This window comes from Malurus melanocephalus, unplaced genomic scaffold, assembly GCF_030028575.1.
Source record: "Malurus melanocephalus ecotype Western Australia unplaced genomic scaffold, MMel_1.1 scaffold_395, whole genome shotgun sequence".
Taxonomy (NCBI): domain Eukaryota; kingdom Metazoa; phylum Chordata; class Aves; order Passeriformes; family Maluridae; genus Malurus; species Malurus melanocephalus.
In genome coordinates this window covers 154440-175600 of record NW_026623627.1, presented here as the reverse complement: position 1 = coordinate 175600, position 21161 = coordinate 154440, and the positions used below count along the sequence as shown (strand labels likewise).

At 39.2% G+C, this 21161-nt stretch overlaps 1 protein-coding gene across 1 annotated transcript in view; it reads right to left on the bottom strand.

Moving 5' to 3' along the window:
- Positions 1-21161, bottom strand: part of MOCOS (molybdenum cofactor sulfurase) — a gene marked incomplete at its 5' end in the record, with an annotated part of 196907 nt that overhangs the window by 22803 nt on the left and 152943 nt on the right. The window contains 3 exons of the mRNA XM_057379247.1: positions 3511-3673; positions 10582-11025; positions 13671-13787. Coding sequence (XP_057235230.1) covers positions 3511-3673; positions 10582-11025; positions 13671-13787 — 724 coding nt within the window. The remainder of the gene's footprint in view (positions 1-3510; positions 3674-10581; positions 11026-13670; positions 13788-21161) is intronic.

Genomic DNA, 21161 nt, shown 5'->3' with positions numbered 1-21161 from the left:
AACACCCCTGAGAGGGTGCCTCAGCACCATAGGGAATTCAGCAAAATGTGTTAAAGTAGTTACCGTCATGTTACTAAATCATGCTGACAATTTTTTTTTGGACGGAGAAGACTATTAAGCCACATTGAAATACARTAGCCATAAACAAATTTTCCACTAATGAAAACTTCTAAAGGGAGAGGAAAGCATATGCCTGTAGGGGAAGAGCAGACAGACTCATCACGTTTTAAAAGTGGCACAGATAAAGTCTTCACCGTAATCTCACAGTGTAACAGCAAAATGCTCTAAAAATGCTGTGTACTTCAGCTCCGCGGGGCTGGTCCCACTCGGCTTTCGGCACTTACCAGAGGCACCTATTCCAGCAGCACGGTTGCCTTTAGGCTCTCTCCTTTGGAGAGAGGCGCCCCCAGCCAGCAAAGCGCGCTCTGGGCAGAGATGAGTGCCCCAGCCTGCTGTCACACGAGAGAAGCGCGGAGAGCAGCGGAACTGGCAGAGAAAACACACGGGTTACAGCGGGGGAGGCGGCACGGCGCTTGTCACCGGCCAGCTGCCAACCGCTGGCTCTGCACATCGACCGCAGCAGGGGGATTGCGGGAACAGAACAGAGACACGGCACGGGAATGTGGGGGCASACAGAGGAGAGGGGGAGGAAGAAACTCATCTTGGAAAGATGCATGCTGCTGTGGCTGAGGAAAGGCAGGTTGGGTGGGCGGCATTGCATGTGAGAAATAATTCAGGAAGGAGCAAAGCTGGAAGAGACTTGGAGGTGGCTGTTGGTCAGCAGGTTAGATTAATTAAAAATCACRTTTTTGTTTATCATGAGATCAACCCAAAACTTCACAGAAGCTAGAGGTGGCTGATGGTCAGCACTGGTTAGATTAATTAAAAATCACGTTTTTGTTTATCATGAGATCAACCCAAAACTTCACAGAACTCAAAGTACCCCGTAAACTTTTCCTGTTTTTATAAAAGCCTGCAGCAGCAGTTTGACACTGACAGCCTGACTATAGAAAGCTGAGGGCAGGCATGGAAGGAGCAAAGCTGGAAGAGGAAGGAGCAAAGCTGGAAGAGACCTAGAGGTGGCTGTTGGTCAGCAGGCCGAGAGCTACGAATCTGAAACAATATCAGGCCAAATCATATCAGGGAAGTTTCTGAGCTGCAGGACAGCCTGCCTGGCTCAAGYGAGCTCCACTGCTCCTCATCTCGTGGATCCCTGCTCCAGCTTCACACGCAGCACTCAGCTTCACCTCCTACATTTGAATCAACTACGGCTGGYGAGAGTGGCGGCAAAAGAGCAAGGATTAAATGGGGTTTTCAAGAAATGAATCAACTTATTAAATTAAATTTGTCTGCCGTGAAATGATTTAAGTGGGAGATATAACGCTGACCCATGTTTGTGAAGGGATAAAAGAAAAACAAATAAGACTTTAACACCAACAAACAAATCATGCTTTGGACTGCAGGTAAGAGGAAAGAAAACAAAATAAATATTGGAACAATTTCCTACAGATTTATCTGCTCAATCTTACCCTGTTGGTTTGTATGTGCTCCCATGACTGTGCTATCTTAGGAGCAGTAAGGTCTGGAATAGACTCTCCTCGGAAAATACAGCCATTATTTCACTGTCAAGAATTTAAAAAAATTCCACAGGTTGCCAGAATACCATGAGAGCATAAAACCGCAGGACTACTATAAAAGAGGGCCCAGACTACCTCATGGACTAGGATTTTGATGTCTAGAGCTTCATTCTTACACTGTGACTGCACCAAAGCAGGCTGTAAATAAATGCCAGTGACATTTCTGTCAGAGCACACTGAACAACTACTTTTGGGCAGAAAAATGATTCATAGACTTGGACGATCACTTCTGTGTGGAAATGRTTCTCACTTTTAGCAGAAGGGAGGCAAATGACAGTAAATACTCCAAAAAAGACACATGGTAAAATGAAGAATTTAAAGGCAGATTTCAACCTGGCACTAACTGTGGCAAGTGATTGTAAATCTCAGTGCGAAATGGGTGCCTTGAATGTCATTTTTGTCTGAGAAAACTTCTTTCTGACTCCCTGAAGTGTCAGTGCAGGTGTTATTGACAGGGGAACACACTAATGGATATGCACTTGTCTGAATGGGTGCTAGCAAGGATAAAAAAAACAAGAACAGACTCAAAATAGCCAGAAAGGAAGAGAGATGGTAAGGAAATAAATTTCTAGAAATAGTTAGTACTAAAGCAATTGATAATTTAGAAGGGAGAAGACTGTCGGTGTAACTATACTACAGAAGTTTGAGGTGCAAGGTTCTCCACATAGAATTGAAATGAATCAATGATCCATTTTCAAAGAAACAGTATAGAGGAAAGAGTTGAAAGCGGCAGTGTGTGTGTGCCAGTGAGCAAGTCTGGAATTCCAAAGAAGTGAATACATTGTGTTTAGGATTGGAAACACAGGAGATAGCACGTGAATAGTGGAAGTATCCAAATGTACATCTGAGAAACCTATTTTAGACAAGAAGAATCAACGAGTCAGATTTAATTCTACGGAGAGTGCTCAGACAGTTTGAGAGGACAACAACACTAATGCACAAACGGAAAGGAGACTGTAGCTACAGAGGCACTCATGTGGATTTCTAATAAAGGGTGAAAAATCTGAAGATAGGTTCCCTTGTTTTGCTCTACTGCTGAAAATGTGGGCACATATATTATTAATGGCTGAGACACACAGACTGAGTAAATGTTGGACCCCAGGGAAATGATGAACACCGTTCAGACACATGCAAACTCAGCATTAGTAATGACTTTTGTGGAACACAAACCAATTCTAGTGTTCAGTGCCAATGGCACTATCATGAAAATAAATAATTTTCACCCCTGAGTGGCAAACGGCTTTCTGTAACACTTTGATTTTTTTTTTCCTTTTTTTTTTTGCCCCTTATCAGAGAATAAAAAGGATTTTGATTATTCCCAGGAAGCTCAAACATAATGAAATATTTGCGTGCTAGTGCAAGTATTTAACTGAGTGAAATAATGTCTGGTTCTTATTTTAGTTAATACTAATTTCCACGGAAGACTATACCCCTCTAATCCCACAGATGGAAGGAGGAAGAGAGATAAAAAAATGGGAAGGTCTTTGGCCAGGGTCTTTAATGTTGGACTTCAATTCTTTTACCTTTGCAGCAATAACAACTCCTTCAGGGACTTTATGATGTGGGACCTAAACCGGTCAGTAAATTTCMATATCTGTCTGTTCCTTCTCCATCCTGGAGCATCACTTTATGCTGGCACACAGGGAGTCTGTCTCCTCTCTGCCCACCCCAGCAATGAGTCAGGAACACCCCCAGGACTGCATGTAAGAGGTTGGGCTTTCACTGCCCACAGCTGACACCCAACTTGTCCCTGAATTCYCAAGCAAGTCACAAGCAGGCATGCACAGCATTCAGCAGATTGGTGGGTGCATGCAGGTGACTCTGCCTAGAAATCTGACACCAATAAAAAAGGGAAGAAAAAGATTTTGTTTACCTTCTGCCTGAATGACCATWATTTTTTGCTTGAGATCAATTGAGGGATTCACAAGACACAACCTTGGCTCCTGCTTCTGAGTCAGGCAGACTCCATTCTGGTTTACCACCATCCAGTTTCGGTCATACAGCAAACCCTGATTCCCCACTGGCCATTCTGTAACCTGGGAAAGAATCAGGAGGGGGTACAAGGGTTTAAAAAAATGTCAATTGCATTAATAGATACATGCTGAAAAGAAATAAAAGGGAAAAGAATCCATTAATAGAACTCGTTGAAATCAGGAAAATTTGTGCAAATCAATGTCAGCTTTTTATAAGAGAAACCTTAATTGCAAATCAGAGATAAAGATACCACTGCACGAAGATGACAAAACAAAATCAAATTACTCTGATTTGCTACATATTATCATAAAGTTTAACAGAGCTATAAGAATAAACAATCTCTGAAACACTCTGAAAACTGTTTTCAATTTTATACYCATCCATTTTTAGGACCTGTTGCTCCAGGAATTTTCAGTTAACTTACAAAACATGGAGATTTTATGGAAGTTTTATGAATTTAAGCAAAACCAAACAAACAGAAAGCAGGAAAACTGTGAAATTCAAAATTATAAAATAATTGTTCTTCATAAAATGGGACCACTTATCAAGTAATTCATTTGCGAAAATCTCCTCCACTGAAGTTTCTAGTTTAGCTGGGAAAATAATAGTTTCTTTAGATCCCCTTACAACAAAAGCACATTGTCTTCTTTGCTATCTGTTCTTCTATTATTCTTTGCATCCAACAGCCCATAGAAGCATATTGTCCTTGCTTTCACGTCCATTTTTCTGGTGAAAAGAACATCTGTTTCGGATGCTACACAGATGGCAATCTTGAAATCCAAAAAGAGAGCAATTTTAGAAATGCCTTTGGGTGACATTAATATCTGCTTTCTTCTCCAGAATGTTAAAATATTAATACCATTCTTGTCATATAAAGCTGGCCATTTAAACGTATTCTTTAGCTCACATCACAGTTGAATTTGGAGAAAAGTTTACAGCTGAACTTAGTTGAATTCTTATAGGAAAGCTGAGTACATCTCACATGAATTACTTGACARAAGACTTCAGCAAAAAACTTGAGTAAAAGATACGTCAAGCACAGCCTGATGCTCTGAAGAAAAGCATGTCTGGAAGCACTRGTTAGATTAATTAAAAACCATGTTTCTGTTTATCATGAGATCAACCCAAAACTTCACAGAACTTCACAAAGTACCTCATAAAACTTTTCCTGCTTTTATAAAAGCCTGCAGCAGCAGTTTGACAYTGACAGCCCGACTATAGAAAGCTCAGGGCAGGCATGCTAGAGCTGAAAACTTYAGGCATCAAAGCTGAACTCAAAATAATTTTGCCACAGTGCTACCAACTATATTGAATACAGAAAATGAGAAAAAAAAAGAGAATAAATATGTTCTCTTGACCTATTTGATTTATAATATTATTTGCCATTTTTTAATGCAAGCATGGATGAAAAATTCAGTGATAAATAGAAATTTTAGGCCTGACAGTGTCATCTGAAACCATTATCTAATCATTATTCAAACACCTCAAACTGTCAGCACCTAAGYTATGTGAACCTTTACCCTGCCTTTTTTTAGGAGAGGAATCATTGCCCAAAGACTGCAGTATCAGCTGAAGAACACACTTTTGTTCTTAGTGAAAATTATTCTTTAGAGAGACCAGCATTTTTGGTTATCCTGTATAATTAGAGTACAAAATGCATTTGAACAGCTGGTGATCATCTGAGAGCTGCGAGAATTTCCTGCTAACAAATCTCCTTTCCAAAAAAGAAGATCATTAATACATCCTCCTATAAATCCAAAAGATCTTTACAGGATTTGCAAGACATAGAGAGCAGAATAAACTAAAAAAGCAGAAAAATAGAAAAGGAGCACGAAGGTGCTTAGTTCCCTATTGTAACATTCAGTTGTTTTGGCTCCACTTCAGGACAGCAATCTTATTCAGGAAATAGCTTAAGTGGTTTCTTACCCTTCACTGAAGTTTTTGAAGTGTTTTCTTACCATTCACAAGAGGTTTCATGAGCAAAACAAAACCTCTCTTTAATCATAGCTTTGGGTAGTTCTTACAGGCTGTCAGGCATTAAAGGGTAAGCCCAGCTAACTAGGTAGCAAATATTTGGAAATAATCAACACCTTCCCCTCAAAACACCTCTGACAGGTCCAAAATAATGGTGACTAACTCCATGCTTCAGTCACACCACAAATGTGATGCAGCACATGATTATGGGTATTCAGCCCATTTCCCTCCCTTCCTCTGGGTATTTGCCATTGCAGTGAGAGTCACACACACGAGCCCTGCAGTGAGTCCCTGTCCTCCCATGGATGTCCTCTGCACCTTGACAAGTGCCCAGCTCCTGCTSCACTTTTCAGCTCACTGCACTGCACATGTTGCTAGGACCCCGACAAAGAAAGTTGCAACAACAGAACAACTTTGTGCCCTGCCTCAGAAGGAGAGTCACAGAAGGCTCTAAACAGCCAGAGCTGGTTTGYTGCTAAGAGTGACACTGGAGATAAGCACGGAAATACACATGAATTTCTTTTCTCAGCACTTAGGTTTGTGCAGACCATGTCCCACTGTATTTTAAAGAGACTGAAGAGGTTGTTAAATAAAGTAAAATAGTGCAGGTTAGCACATGTGGCAATGGCAATACTGCATTGTACAGCTTCTAACATAATTCCCTGAGGGTGCCTGGCCATTTCTGGCTACTGAGACAAACTGAAAGTGGAAGGACAAGGAAAGCAGGGAGAGCATGGTTTTACTGATAGATACCAGCATACACCTTCATTCCTAGCATGGCAGGTGATGATGCATCCCAGAATCATTCAATATTAGGTCTTCTCTACCTCTCACAAGGGTCATTGCATAATACAGCCAGTAGTTGGCATTGTCCCATCTGATTTAGTCCATTTTTTCTTATTGCAAAATAAAAATATCCACTGAAAAAATATGTGGAGATGTTTGTTTTTTTTTTAATTTCCAAATTTTCTTTGTAACATTTTGGGCTGCATTCCTCCCATAGTTCACAGTAACATCATGAAGGCTAGCACAGTTTTAAAACACATTAAAGGAATCACTGAATAGCCTTTAAATTATCTAAGTTTAAAAACATTAGTGGTCTTGCATATAATTTATCCACTGATAACTAGRAATTTGCATCGTATTTTAAATTAAAAGCTAGTTTGTCTTCTWTGTTGAGCTGTAATTTTTTATACTCTGAAATCTACTGCAAGAATAATAAAGTTATTAATTAGTTATTAGTTTAAATTCCTAACCTCTTTCACTGGGCACATTGCATTATATAATTATGTAAAATTCATTGACATGAGAGATGTTCCTGTTTAAAAATGCATGTTTAAAACACATTTTTATGTTGGAAAAAAAGAAAGTGGTCAGGGATAGAGGTTACTCCTCTGCTTCTCCCCATTTAATAAAATAATTGTAGGGAAAAGAAAACCCATTTGAGAAGTTGAGTTAGAATATTCTGCCTTCTGCTTCCTGCACCATAAAATCCATGGGACAGCAGTGGACAGAGACTGTCCTGTGTCCAGGAGCGCTGTATAAAATGCTGCAGAAACCATGTGACCTGCAGYGAGCTGATGATCTTCATGCCAAGTTTCATCCTCCCAGCTGCCAGAGCATTCTGCACTCTGATYTTCTCTGGAGGTCAAGAACCTCTCAGATTAGAACAGAGAAATCAGAGTTTAGGAGAGGAGGAGATTATGTGACTCAGACAAGCAGATCAAACAGCTGTGAGTTTGCACTCACATCCTCCCCGAGTTTGTCCTCCTGCCACCAATCATCCATCCTGCAACCAGCAAATCAGTGGGCAGATTTCACTGGCAGATGTGCTGGTTAGCTGGAATTTTCCATTGCACATCTTATTTTAGGAAAACACAAGTGATCATGTAGTTACAACAAAGTCTATTGACTCCCCATACTAAAGATCTGATCTCCTATAKAAGCTGAAGGGCTGCACTAGAACCTTCAAATCTATGAGCTTCTGAGATCAAGTTTCAAGGTATCACAAGACTAATGAATTTACTAGAGCCCAGTATTTGAACCACTTTTGCTTTTTCCCATCAGCTAGATGAGTTACCCTATAACTGMTAAACATGGAGACCAAATTTGAAAYTGGGAAAATATTGTTCTACATTCCCAGCAACTACAAAGCTTCTAAAGCTGTTTTAGATGTMAAACAAGAAACTGAATTTCAATTTTCAGATTCCAATCAAAGACTAAAGAGACTACAAGCTACATGATTACTGTTTCAGAAGTTTATGGATTTCCTGAAGTAACAAGATAATATAATGTTAAATGTGAAGTCTGTAGGAAAAAGGCCACTAAATAAATGGCAAAAGAATAGCTTTGCACATGATTCAGTCTTTTCAAGATAAAGGCTAGAAATTCTGGTATAATCAATATTTCAGAAGGCAAAATGATTTTCAGGATTTCATTCCATTTAATTGAGATAAGGTTTCTTCTCTAGCATGTCACTTCAAACTCCAATGTGTGTGGCATGGACAGTTTTCCTGTTTCAGGGTGAAGGCCGAATGACACATTAAGACATATACATGTATATATAGATGCATTTTGGAGGCTGGTGCACTCTGCAGTTAGCAATGGTGTGGGTCCTGCCAGCCTTGGCTTTCTATTCTGCTCTTATTCACTGGAAAGATCCTAAGCCACTTTAACTGAGTTTTAAAGTTCATTTTACAAATGGTGGTCTGTAAACTGGCTTTTTTACCTCTCCTATAGGCAGACAGCAAGATTAGCAGATCTTTCACAAGCTGCTTATAAATGTATGACAGATCTAGAAGTGCCAGTCAGACTTTTGGGAAGAAAAGACATGAAGAATATCTGGTGGGCAGGAAGAAGGTGATAAAAACAAACATTGTTGGGGGGCAATTTACTTCAATTCAATATAAAAAAAAAAAAAACCCCATGAAAATCATAATACTCTTTTCACTTCATTTCCTGGCCTGCTCTCCCTATGCAGTGAAAACCCTTTGCCAGTGGATCTGTTAGGTCAGCTTCTACTGTTCTTTTAYGTGCATTCATGTATCTTCTATGTACCACATGGAAACCAAGTGGAAATGCACAAAAAATACTTCTTGAGAAGAGGAGGAGAAGAGCTAAATTATAGCTCTTTGTAGTGAAATTCCAGTCCTTTCCAATACCATGCACTAAAGTCAGTATTTATTTCATTTTGTGTTACTTTTTGGCAATACAGGCTTTGACAGTGCTCATATTCCAGGGTTCTAATGTGACTGATGCTTTGTCATGAATCAAAAACAGACTTCAAAAATTACTCTAGGCATGCAAAAYTAAACCTCATAATCTAGTGGCAATTTTTATATCTATTTTTATTTTATTCACATCAGCTAGTGTTAGCTGCATAATCCAAGTTGCCTTGGACTCCTCTTTTAGTCAATGAAAAGAGACAGAAATATCCAGGAGCAATTCATCTCTCCTACTGCAGATGACTGTTTTGTGATAAAATGAATAAGCAGGTATCCATCTCTCACTGCTTAGAGAACAGTGTCTGACTGTAGAGGTGGAAGCTGAGGTAAAATGAGCTCTGTTTTCACTCTGGGCCCATCTACACATGCCTGGAACAAGCACTATGCATGGGAATTCCTCTCTCCACAGAGAATTGCAGTCCTGTCTGCCAGGGAGTACCAGGATTGTGTGAATTTACCACCYAGAGCTGTTTCCCCTCACAGAGCTTGAAGAGGAGAAACCTGGCTCAGCTTGTGGGGAAATATGAGCTTTCTTTCATGCTGACGTATGTCTTACCTGCTCCTGGGCACAATGGCTTCAAAGCCTTCCCAGTGCTGAATGTTGTGGCATGTGTCTCACAACACCAGCCTGCATGTCAAAAATCCAGTTTAACCCCAAAGGCACCTGAACACTGCCAGTGTMTTTCAGCAGCTTCTATACTGGGCTTCTGTAATACAGCTATAAAAACTGCAACACTTAARCAAAGGTTAAAAGGTTTGCACATGAAATGGGCAATTAATTTGATTTTCTGAACAGTTTGATCTAGTGGGAGGTTAATAASGAGTGGAAATTGTTTGTTTGGGTCTCATTTAATGCTCAGGATTGTGCCTCTGAATTAAAGGCACCGTAAGCCAACCCAAACTTAAAAATAGTGATGTCTTGTTGATCATTTAATAGTGTTTAATTGCCTAATCTCTGTGCATTGAGAAAGAAACCAAAATATGATCAAATCAACTGAGAAGSCCTATTTGAAATGCAGGGGATTCATCACTGGATTTGACCCCAATTTTCTCTCAGATGTGAGACACCGACCTACASCAGTAAATTTTTGTAGGGAAAGTTATGGCATTATTGACATTCATTAAATCACTTCCCAGTATGGTACTAAGCAGAGTGACATTCTAGGTCATGTGTGGGCCATACACCTATTTCATCATGCATTATTTAAAAAAAAAAAAAGTCGCAGCTAAGGTGATGATATTATTAACTTGGTAAAAAAGCAATTAAAATCTTCAAAGAGTGAACTTTCAAATAGAGCAGCAACACTTAAATGTCATATTTCTGTTGCAAATGTATTTTTAATGATAACATTTCTTTGTAATGCAAATCAGCTGCCTCTCAATTATAACATGTTAATCAAGTTATTTCTCAATTGCTGCCTACCCATCAATGCCTACAAGTCCATCACGTGCCATTCTGTAAAAGCATACTAATTTCTTGATTATATTTTAGTCCAGTTTTGCAAATCCAACTATTTTCTTCAAGACAGCGTATTACGTGCGGATTTGTCTGTTGTGGGGGAGGGGAGAGCAGAAGATGCATTTACCCCCCTCGTAGCTTCAGCACAACTGAAAATCTTTCAAGGTAGCCTAACACACACTCAATCCCAGAAACTGGAAAAAAGGAAGCATGGGTACCCACACAGAGCTTCCTAGTATCTCCTGCACACGTGTCTGAGGAAAAACACCAGGCTGAGCTGAACAAACACTTCCAAATGGTTCAAAGCACGTACCTCAAATGCAGAGCAGGATTTGATTGGGTAGAGGTAAATTTTGGCGACAGTGATGGGCTTGCCACCTTTTCTGCATGTTGGCACTGCAGTTTCGGAAACAGCTGCCCTTATGCTTTCTGCCTCACGCTCTGGTGGCTGCCAGCTCCCAGTTGTCCCTGTGTCAGATGGATTATTCTGGGGTTCTCTGTCCGAGATTTGCAGTAYTGGAGACAATTCATCTGCACTGTTAAAAGAAAGGTGGTCATCTGGAACAGATTCTGTCGTCAGCTTTGTAACAGACTGGAAAGGAATCTCAGTGTCCAGTTTGGAGAGTCTGGTGGCTATGATGAAATTCAAAAAATTCTGTGCATCTTCAAATGTAGACATGTAGCCAAAGGATATTCTCACGGAACCAGTGGGACGTCCATCCACTAGGTCTATATTATCTCCACAGACATGGCCAGCCTAGTTTGAAAGAGGAAGAAAACCAGAGAGCTGTCATGACAATTTTCTTTCTTTCTCTTTTACCTAGTTATTAATGAGTCTCTTAATTCTCACCTGGAAAAATGYTGTAAAAAAATACAAGCTTAACTCATCAATACAAAGGGAAGATGGAAAAAAAMCCCTCAATCATCTTATGATTTACACACATTGTGAAGAAGATAATCTTGAGCTGCTTGTCATATTCTACTCTAAGGGGAAGAGATACTTCTCAAAGACTCAAAAAGGTTTGTATGCCCCACGATTGCTAGCCAGGACATTCTCCAGGGATATTTCTGTTTCACCTGCATTGTTCACTGGGATTTAAACTGTGGTATTATGTTCAGATAAGTGAACAGCTACAAGAGAGATGATTTTTCTGGGACAGTTSTCTTGATATTCACTGTCAGAAGAGTTCCATTTTATACCATCAGTGTCTTATTCATGGCTCATGTTAAATAGTCCAAAGGGCAGAGAACTAACTCATCTGGGGTATCAGCAAAGCAGAGACTTGGATCTAGACCTATGAAGTGACATTGGAATATTCATATTTGTCTTTCAGATCCAGTCAACACATTGCTCTCAGGATGGAGGGAACTAGCCTTTCCACTAACACTTCCTCATTGGAAGAGCACAAGTCTCCACTTTAAAAAGTTTTGCTGAAAAATTCTTTGAATTCCCTATAGTGATGTCCATCTCCCATACAACATTTSATGGAAAACTCTCCCTTAAAAGCAAAAGTTGCTCATTATTTAAGTGAGTCAGTGAGTGGTGCCACTCACCACCAGTGAAGCAAGCCAGTCCCCTTTGCGCATCCATTTAATATTAGCTCACCAATGGACATAAGATTTAGTTTTAACTCATCCTATTCCCTAAGTGCAGCAGCTGTTGGGTTTTTTTTTCCCTCAGCATTTAATTTATTTACACATTTCTATTACATTAAAAATGGAAGTGTGAATAGTTTATTTATATGAGGGCTTTTTCTCATATAAATATATATAAGCAAGAAATGTCACAGTACAATGAACACAGATGCCATTTATGCAAGGAGAAATAAAACCCCTACATCTATGTCAAAGCATGCAACACAGTAGTAAATATTTTAATGCAGTGTGATGTAGTTTTTACCCTTAACAGAGCACAAGCAACATTTGCAAAATTAGGTTGCATCTGTTAATATACCCTTCTGTAACCCTTCTGCCAAGTATTTCTTGATTGACTGGAGGAGAGAGGTTCCTGCTGTGCAAATAAGTAGACAAGTTCCTATATAACATTCTGAGAAAACTAACCACACTTCTCCAGGGACGCTTGAGGACAGAAAGTCCACCCTCACAGGCATTTTATCATGTAAATCTTCATCAGGGAAGGAAGAACACTGCCAGCACCCTGGGAAAAGATGAAACTGAAGTATATGTGCAAATAATGTGATAAAAGATGCCTTCCTCTGCACAGTAATGTTGTCAATAACTCATCCTGATTCTTCTCAAAGCACTGATGGGAATGGAATGTCCCAAAATAACGACTGTGACTGTACCACCTCATTATACAAACCTTGGCAGATTAAGTGTCTCTCCATAAATTTAACTTTGGCCTATCCCATTTAAATGATACAGACCTGAAAGAAGTCACTCACTCCTTAGCAAAATCTTCCTTGTATAAGGAGAACCAAGAGCATTGCAGCTGGTTATCTGGCATTTTTCACACAAGGGTAGCCYCTTTTTTGCTTTCTCAGAGGAGACAGTTTCCAGGGTAAATCAAAGCACCATTTTGCCAAGGAAGGTATTAAAGAACTGCAGCAGCCTTTAAGAACTTGTGCTATCASACCTGCATGTAAATGTGTTTGCAAAATTCTCTATATGTCTCTGTGACATTACCAGGGAGCTATAGTATCATTACAGCCATTAGCTTTTGAGGGTTTTTTTTTTGCCTTTTGAAGAACACCATTAATAAAATTTTTGATTGTTCTGAATTAATTTACTGTAATTTAAAACTCTGACAAATATGCAGACAGGAAGCCTCCTCCACTTCACTGTAATACATCCTGCYATACATCTTTTAATGACAGCTCATGGAAAACATTAGTAATCTTGAGAACAGTCTTTACATTCATATCCTAGCAATCTAACACACCAGCAATCTAAGTAGATGTCATCTAAATTTACTTCATTCTCTGAGATTCACTGTGTRTTCCTCTTTATTGTTTCTTGTCCAATTTGCATGTGTATTTTAAACTGTAACACACAACTGCAATAGATCTATAATACTTGAATATTATTATGTAGAATAATTAATTAAGAATACTTAAGGAACAACATGAGTGGAATTGTCCAGGAGCTTGTGTTCTGCTGGAAGTCTGGATATCGTGCAATTCCAAAACCAAACAAGAAGCCCCAATTTCCTATTCTCCAATGAAAGCAACACATATAACAAGCAATATATACTTCTTTGGGTCCATCAAATGATTTTGTTTCAATACCTCATTTCAAGAAGCTGAATTTCAGTTAGTTTAGTTCTTTAACGAGGCAAGTGAGTTGAAAGGTCATAGAAAGCAAATCTCACAGTGACTCAAAACCATGGGACATGACAAATCTACTTTAGCTTTAAACTTCTAATCCCATTCAGAAACTAACCTGCAGGTTCCTTTGGATGTCCTCATTGCTTATATCCAAATGCATCTGGCAGGCTCCGGTGTTGCAGAAGCAGCCTGTGCGAACATGTATGTTGTGGAGACTGGCCATGTTGTCCACCTTCCCARTTCAGCAGAAGATACAGGAGAAGAATGAAAAATAGGTATTTTAAGGTTGTGGTCAACAAGATACACTATTTTGAAGGTAGAAATCAATGGAGGTAAATTACGACTCTAAAMAAATAACGACTTACTGTAGCTTTTACCATTTAGCATTTTTCAACTTTGTTATTTCAGTTAGAAGAAAACARCAGTAGAGGCAGAGATGTTTACCTTGACACTGAGAGACTACCACACACAAAACACACACAGTCAGGTCCTGATCCTGTAAATTCCAGTACATCTGCTGAATTTTAAACCTGTGAACAGGTTTATTCACATCAGTACTGCTAATTACAGACCTGCAGCCTGGTGTTACTCGGTGCCTTGGCAAAGCCACCACCTGCAACTGCCCCTGCAGAGACTGAAGAGAGGCCTGGGGCAACTTCTCAGGTAGCTAAAGGAAACCTTGTGCTCCAAGGATCTGAAACTGCAAGTCCTCATTACACAAACTTATGGCATCTGTGGGATTTTGGCACAAAAGTGCTGGAAGGATCAGCCCCTCGGTAAKCAGTAACATCTGCCAGGAGAGGGAATGAACTGGAATATCTCCTTGAGTCTCACACATCCAACCACCCAATCTGCCCAGTCYCTGGTGCATTTCTTCCTTGTGGTCTTTGGTATTACACCATTTCTTTATCATCCATAAATAATAGATGGGCAGAAATGCAATACTTGATGACAAACTAGCATGAATAAATKATGGGAAGGAATGATAATGATGTGAAAAGAGAACATAAGCACATGTCCATATGTGCCTCAGAAGGAGACATGTATATGCATGCTCTGGGAGGACAGCACTGCAAGCGATACGGATTGTCAGGGCTTCACAGCACAGCTAAGAAACAAGGGAAGCACAACATGGGGATCCTCTTAGCACAGCTCAGAAACCACTGAAGCCCACTGCAGGGACCTGGAAATRCTTTATATTGATTTCAAAAAGCAACAGCAGCAGCTGGTAAGATTAGTGAGCTACCACTAATTATTTCTTTGACAAAAAATGATGARTATTCCTCATCAAGACTGCAAGAAAGGCTAGTCAAATGATTCAAATCTGACCCCACCTCTACCACAGACTCCCAAAACAACCTTGCACAACTTGCATCAACCCCTCTGTGCTTTTGCTCCTTTTGTACAAAATGAGATCTGAGAGCCCTGTGAGTGACCACAGTGCAGACTCAGGGGACTCTCCTGTTCTGTGACAGAATCCTCCTCGCAGGAAGCTCGGGCTCAGCTGGATGCAGAGCAACAGCTGAGCCTAAAGGTGCAGGAATGGGAGTGTCAACCACCTCATACCAACCATTTTCCTAACTGTGAGCTCATGCTTTGTTTGAGATATCAGTGCAAATATTCAACCTACCTTTTCTAGCTGGCTAAATCTCTACTGGCTGTTATTATTTTTAACATAAATTCCCTCTGTACAAGATAATGGCCCAATACATACAGCAAATACTTTCTAGTATAATTCAGTCTATCTTCTGTCTTGACACATCAATCTTTTGACGTCAGTCTATCTTCTTACATCTCCGAGTTTAACAGTGTGAGGCGCCAAGCACTTTTAGTGTCACTATTTCAGCAGCTGGAAGAATCAAGCCTTCTATTTGAAYTGACTCCATGCTGAAATAATTCAACCTAAATAGCATTTAGCTCTGCTAAAAGCGGTTCAAACAGAGTTATTGTTTTTCTTCATGTGTGGGGCCTGAGGGTCTCTGCACAAAAATAGGTTGTATAGGCAARCATTCTRCATTGCTATAGCTATAGCAATAGCTCACAAGTTCTCAAGTTCACATTTAAATATGTTCTGCGCCACTAGTTCAGTTCAAAAATTGTTTGGTTCTCCAACAGGGATATAATCAAAATAACTCCCTATATGCAGATTTGGAAAGCAGAGAATACAAGCAGCCCCAAGATCCCTATTGATGATCAATGCCTTGGAGGATATCTTGTGTTTAAAGCATGTCTCTTCAATTKAAGTTATAGTAAAAGGCATCTGTTGAGAAAGACTGTTGTAGTGTTGCTGGCTTTGTTTTGTCAGAAGACTTCAATATGGGAACAGTGACATTTTCTTGATGTCTTTTTTCATTTAGATGAGAAAAGTTGTCATTCTGCCRTAACATGGCTTGTCGTGGTGCTTGTGACTTATGGGCGGATCTGTCATTCTGTTAATGATGACAAGCAAGGYAACAATCACGACATACTTCACTACTGAAATTGTACAGCCTTTGGGCTTATTTCCTGARCATTCAAAAAACTTTAAAATATATMATCCTTTTACCATTAATACTTTTTTAAAGAAACATTCCTGGGGCAGCCTTGTTTATCAAAGTGTACGTAGTGCAATGAAGTTTCCACGACACATCTTCAAGGAATTGCAAGATTTTTTAAAAATCTTTTGAATTTTGTCAAATAAATTATTACTGTTCTTTAATGAACCGTAATTTCATTATTGCTATGCAATCCAATCCTCTTCTACAATAATACTTTAATTGTAATATATATTAATCTGTACATTAGACAAGGACTACTGAGACATAAAAACATGATCATTAAATGAATATGGGAATTATGATTCAGGAAAAAAAAAGATAAATTATGAATAGCTTCAGTATTAACTGAAATTCATTATCWCCAATGTGATAATGTGCACAGATCTTGGGAACGTGATGCACACTTTTCCCTGGACACAATGACACCATGTAAAGAACCAGAAAAGGCAGCACTACAAATATAATTGTCCCTTGCATGGATGCTTGGTTTTCCCTTGGGCATCTGTTCTGATTTCTTCTGGTTCAGTTTCACTCTAGAAATACACTACTTGGGGAGCTCATTTAATTTCTCTCTGCAGTGCTACCACATAGCAAAACAAATAGAACATAAAACATCTGTTACAGTTATTTCAATGAAGAAAAGCTTCCTTAAATAAAGCACAACTTTAAAATTGCCATAAGGTGCAATAATGGTTATTGAGCTCAGGATTATGAAATACAGAACATCGCATGCAGTTCTGTAGCAGCAGAGACTGACTTTTGGGAGCCAAGAATAYGTTCATCAATGAAGGCACAGGAGCATGAATAGTACTAATGATAAGTACACAGCTTAATGTACTTGGATTGTCAGTATTGGTGATTCCCTGGATCTGATATTAGGAACTAATGTGCGTTGTTTTCTTTTTGAGATTAAAGACTACAATTAAACTAGAAAACAAATGCAGAAATCTTCATCATTTTTACTGATTTCACTCTGAGGACGTGGTAATTAAGCCATCATGCTATCTTAGAGTCCCTTGTGTCTCTCAGAGCCCCTTTGCATTCATTTCTCTTTCTGAGGCTCTTTACTGCGAGCCTGGCCCTGTAGGTTGCTTCACACCCCAACACTTCCAATGTCACATTGTCTTGATTTTTGACAAGCAAAATGTACTTTTCACACTTCCAAGTCACGGTCTTCAAATTTAATAAAGATATATAAAGAAGTTTGCTTAGACCAATTTTTTAAAACAGGAATTTTTTTTTCCACCAGTGAGCTTTCCTTTAGTGTTGCCAGATTGACCAAATGCTCACATTTAGGTTTTTTTCTTAGTGTTCTATCTGTTAAATAATTTTCATTTTTGTTACAGAAAGTATTGAAGTGGAGAGCTTTCCCCCTCCTCATTTCAATGCATTATCCTACAGCAGTCCCTTCTTGGAAATCTTTTATTTCACTTGACACTCATCAGCTGAAAAGCTCTAAGAAATGAGATTGTGGTATGTTCTGCTTTCCCATTCCCTGTCACACAATTGCACTGGTGACTYCTCTGCATTTGCTAAATTACTGATTTCTGCTATCCATTCACTTCAGGGCCCATGGGGCACTTAGTGAAAGCCGTAAGCTTTTCTCTGGCTTCAGGTTCCACTGAAATAAGTCAGAGAATGATACTTGCTGTAGCTATGTATATACTAAATGAGAGAAAAGATTTACAAATAGCACATAATTTTGCATTATTCCTAATCAGCTAAGTCTAAGACTTTCACTAAGAATGATGAATGCTTTAGAAACCCCTGCTGAAGTCATTCCCATAGGATGCAATTCTGTAGCTCTTATTCAAGCAAGTATTTCTTATTTGTGTAAGATATCTTACTGAGTATCACAAGAATTATTCACATGAATAAAGGAAYTTTTTATAATACATCATGAAGTGTTCCGAAAATAAAAAAAAACCATATAATTCAATACTGGCAAGTACTGTCCTTTAGGAATTGAGATTAGGACTTCTCGTTCTGCTTCCCACAGTGCCAATGCCCAAATATCAGAGCAGTTTGTCTGTCTGATGGATTTGCTCATTACAAGAATTTCACTGCACACCACTGATGGCTGGTTATAAAACAGGCTTCATGATGCTGTTCTCCACATCCACTGGTAAATTAATGCACTGATTCATGGCATGGAATTGGAGAGAAAGTAAGCTGGCTCTTTCTGTCATCCAGCATTTGACTGTGAAATGCTGTTGCTGATGCAAATGCATACTTAATCTTGTTTAATACAATTTAATAAGAAGTAGGTCAGAAGGAAAAAAAAATCAGCACTTGTTTCCAAATCATTTAGTGCGGGGGAGAGGGGGKAAGAATTTTAGTTGAGTTACAGAATCATTGAACTGTTTTAACTGCATGGTTTTCTGCAACAAAAGCATTTTTTTTTCCATCTCAGAGAAATAATTTCTATGTGGGTAGATTCCCTCAGTATCAAGGAATCTGATCCTCTCCTCTTTTTTTCTTCTCTAGTTGTTGACAATGGTTTAAATTAACTGAAGAGAGGATATATATCTCTATTCAGTCTTCATCCATTCATCACTTACTCTGACCAAAATCCCTTTGSTAGAAGGCAGTGAAGTATTAGAGATATTGAAATTTACTGAAATTGTCAAGTTCAGTGTCCTGATAGTATAAATGCTAGCTTATCAAGAACTTTGCAGTCAATGTGATAATTTTCTCTGCAGTTTTAAAGACAGTCAAATAGCAGGTAAGAGTTTATAGGAGAGAAGCAGGCTGGAAACATCAAAATTCAGAATATGTGGGTTAGAAGATGCCATACACATAGGGAAGAGCAAGTTCTTCCTGCTCAAAGGAGTAACAATAATTTTATATTTCTGAGAAGCTAGAAGATTTCTTGGGGATGGGATAGGTATAAAAAAAAAGAAATGAAACATGGTCTTATTAATGGATGACCTAACATTTTTTCAACATTTTTTCTTTCCTGCTGTATATRCAGTGAATTTGGCAAGGACCTATTTGAACATATGTAGACTTCTCGAGTCCAAGAGCCAGCTATGTGAAACTGAACAGCCTGCTGAGTAGGCTAAAGAGCTTTCTTTCTTTGATTTGCTATCTTAGTGGCCATAGGTCTCTCCAATCAACAACACTTTGAAAATGAAAATCTGGTTTGCTAAAATGACATCAGGGAAAGGATGGATTTCRGGAAGAAAGCAAAGTAAAGGAACTCAAACCCTCTGTGGTTTTCTAATTGACTTCAACCAAGCATCCTCTTGTGAGTAATAGAAAAACATCTGTATCTCTGCATCCCATTGAGCATCCCCAMCTATTTTGTAGGCTAAAGGCTTTCGGTCAAACTGCTGCTGGTCAGAACTGGAAGCCAGAGGAAAACCACACAGAAGACTTAAGCTGTAGGTCATATCAAGAGGGAAAAAGGGTAATGTAGCAGACTAATACAAGTGAAACAATGCCTAGGAATAAAAATGTGCAGTGCATGATTCTGAAAGTCTAGTGATTCTGAAAGTCTAGTGACATAGGTTTAACTCATGTCACAGTCAAAATCTGCACCGCTTCCTCTTATAAAGCAGTTAAATCCTCTTCTGAAAAAGCTAACCTCTGAAAATGGGGATAATAGAACACAGGGAGCTTGTGGGGTCAAAATCCCATATTACTTTAATTACAGCCAGAGGATCCTGTACAGTAATGCGGTGGGATAGAGGGATGTGGGGGCAGGAAGATGCCAACAAGGAAGCACAGTAACAGAGAAGRTGGGGGCAGACTCTTTTTGCCTTCAAAGGATTCAGATGGTCGCCTGAAACTAGACACTTTCATGCATTCAAAGGCAGCTGATCTGCTTTTACCAAGATCAAGGAAAAGGGAATCGAGTGGAAGCTGTCAAAAGTGCGGCTCTTTTCCTGCTACCATGTGGTTTCTTTTCACATTTCTCCCATATGACAAGGTCTGTAGTTTAGAGCCTCACTTTGGCCCTGTTATCAAATAGAAAATATTTAGCCTCCCTCATTCATCTCAGATTCTTTCATCTGAACAACTATGAACATCTTTCTTTTATCTCTTCGTTTCCTTGGCAACATGCAAGGACACTCCAGAGAAACAGTGTCAGGCAACACCTTCAGTCTAGTCTTTCATGAAGCTTTCTAACCTTGATCAGCTGTGATGTGCAGTTTAATAGTAGGCAATTTCAAGCATACTAACTCACRTGTGTCTTTGTCCCCCTGCAAAGAGATATTGCAGAAGCAACTCAGCCTGTACTCTGTCAYTACTGCCTCATTACCTACTAACTAGGTTTGCACTTCTCACATGAGCCTCTGAAGTGCAGCACCTCCTTGTGTTCAGCCAGTGATCCCTTACCTAGATCAATGAAGTTGCCTCTCACATTGTGAGCTCCTTTTTTTAAGGACTGTTTTTGAGCATCCAGTGCCATGTCATGAAAGCAAAGATCCTGAYTGTAGTGATTTCTTGCCAGTTTGAAGCAACAAGATGCAGTTTATTGACACACCAGCGTGGTTTACTGTGTTCCTGCTATCTCCCTGGTCCAAGACATCCACAGCACAATTGGAAACTAATCGGAACCAAGGAAATCAGTGTATGTTCCACAGGAATCTTCACAACAATCTTTTTGTCCTTATAATCCTGTTTGCATTCTATTGTGCCGGTCCATCTGCCATTCCTGGCTTCCTGAAATCAATGGCTAAATCCATAGCTAAAATCAATAATGACTAATCACCTCAGCAATTTTTAGGTAGCTATTGGGAAGATGGCCAAAAATCCCATTAAGCAAGTTAGAGAACACTTTTCTTTCCCTGAGTCATCAAAATTAATATAATGAGTGGTTATGCTTCTAAAAGCATTAGTGTAACTAGCTCAGAGTCATATGACCACTGCTGCAAAGACATTCTTAGCTGGAATTAAAAAATGCTGGATTTCCATTTTCTGTGGCCCAGATGAAAAAATGCTGCACTTACAAAACTAAATGATTGTTTTACACTGAAGTAAAAAGAAACAGATGGAAAAAAAAACCCATTAAAGGATTAAATATGAAGAGCAACAAAGATCTCTAATACCTTTATTATGAA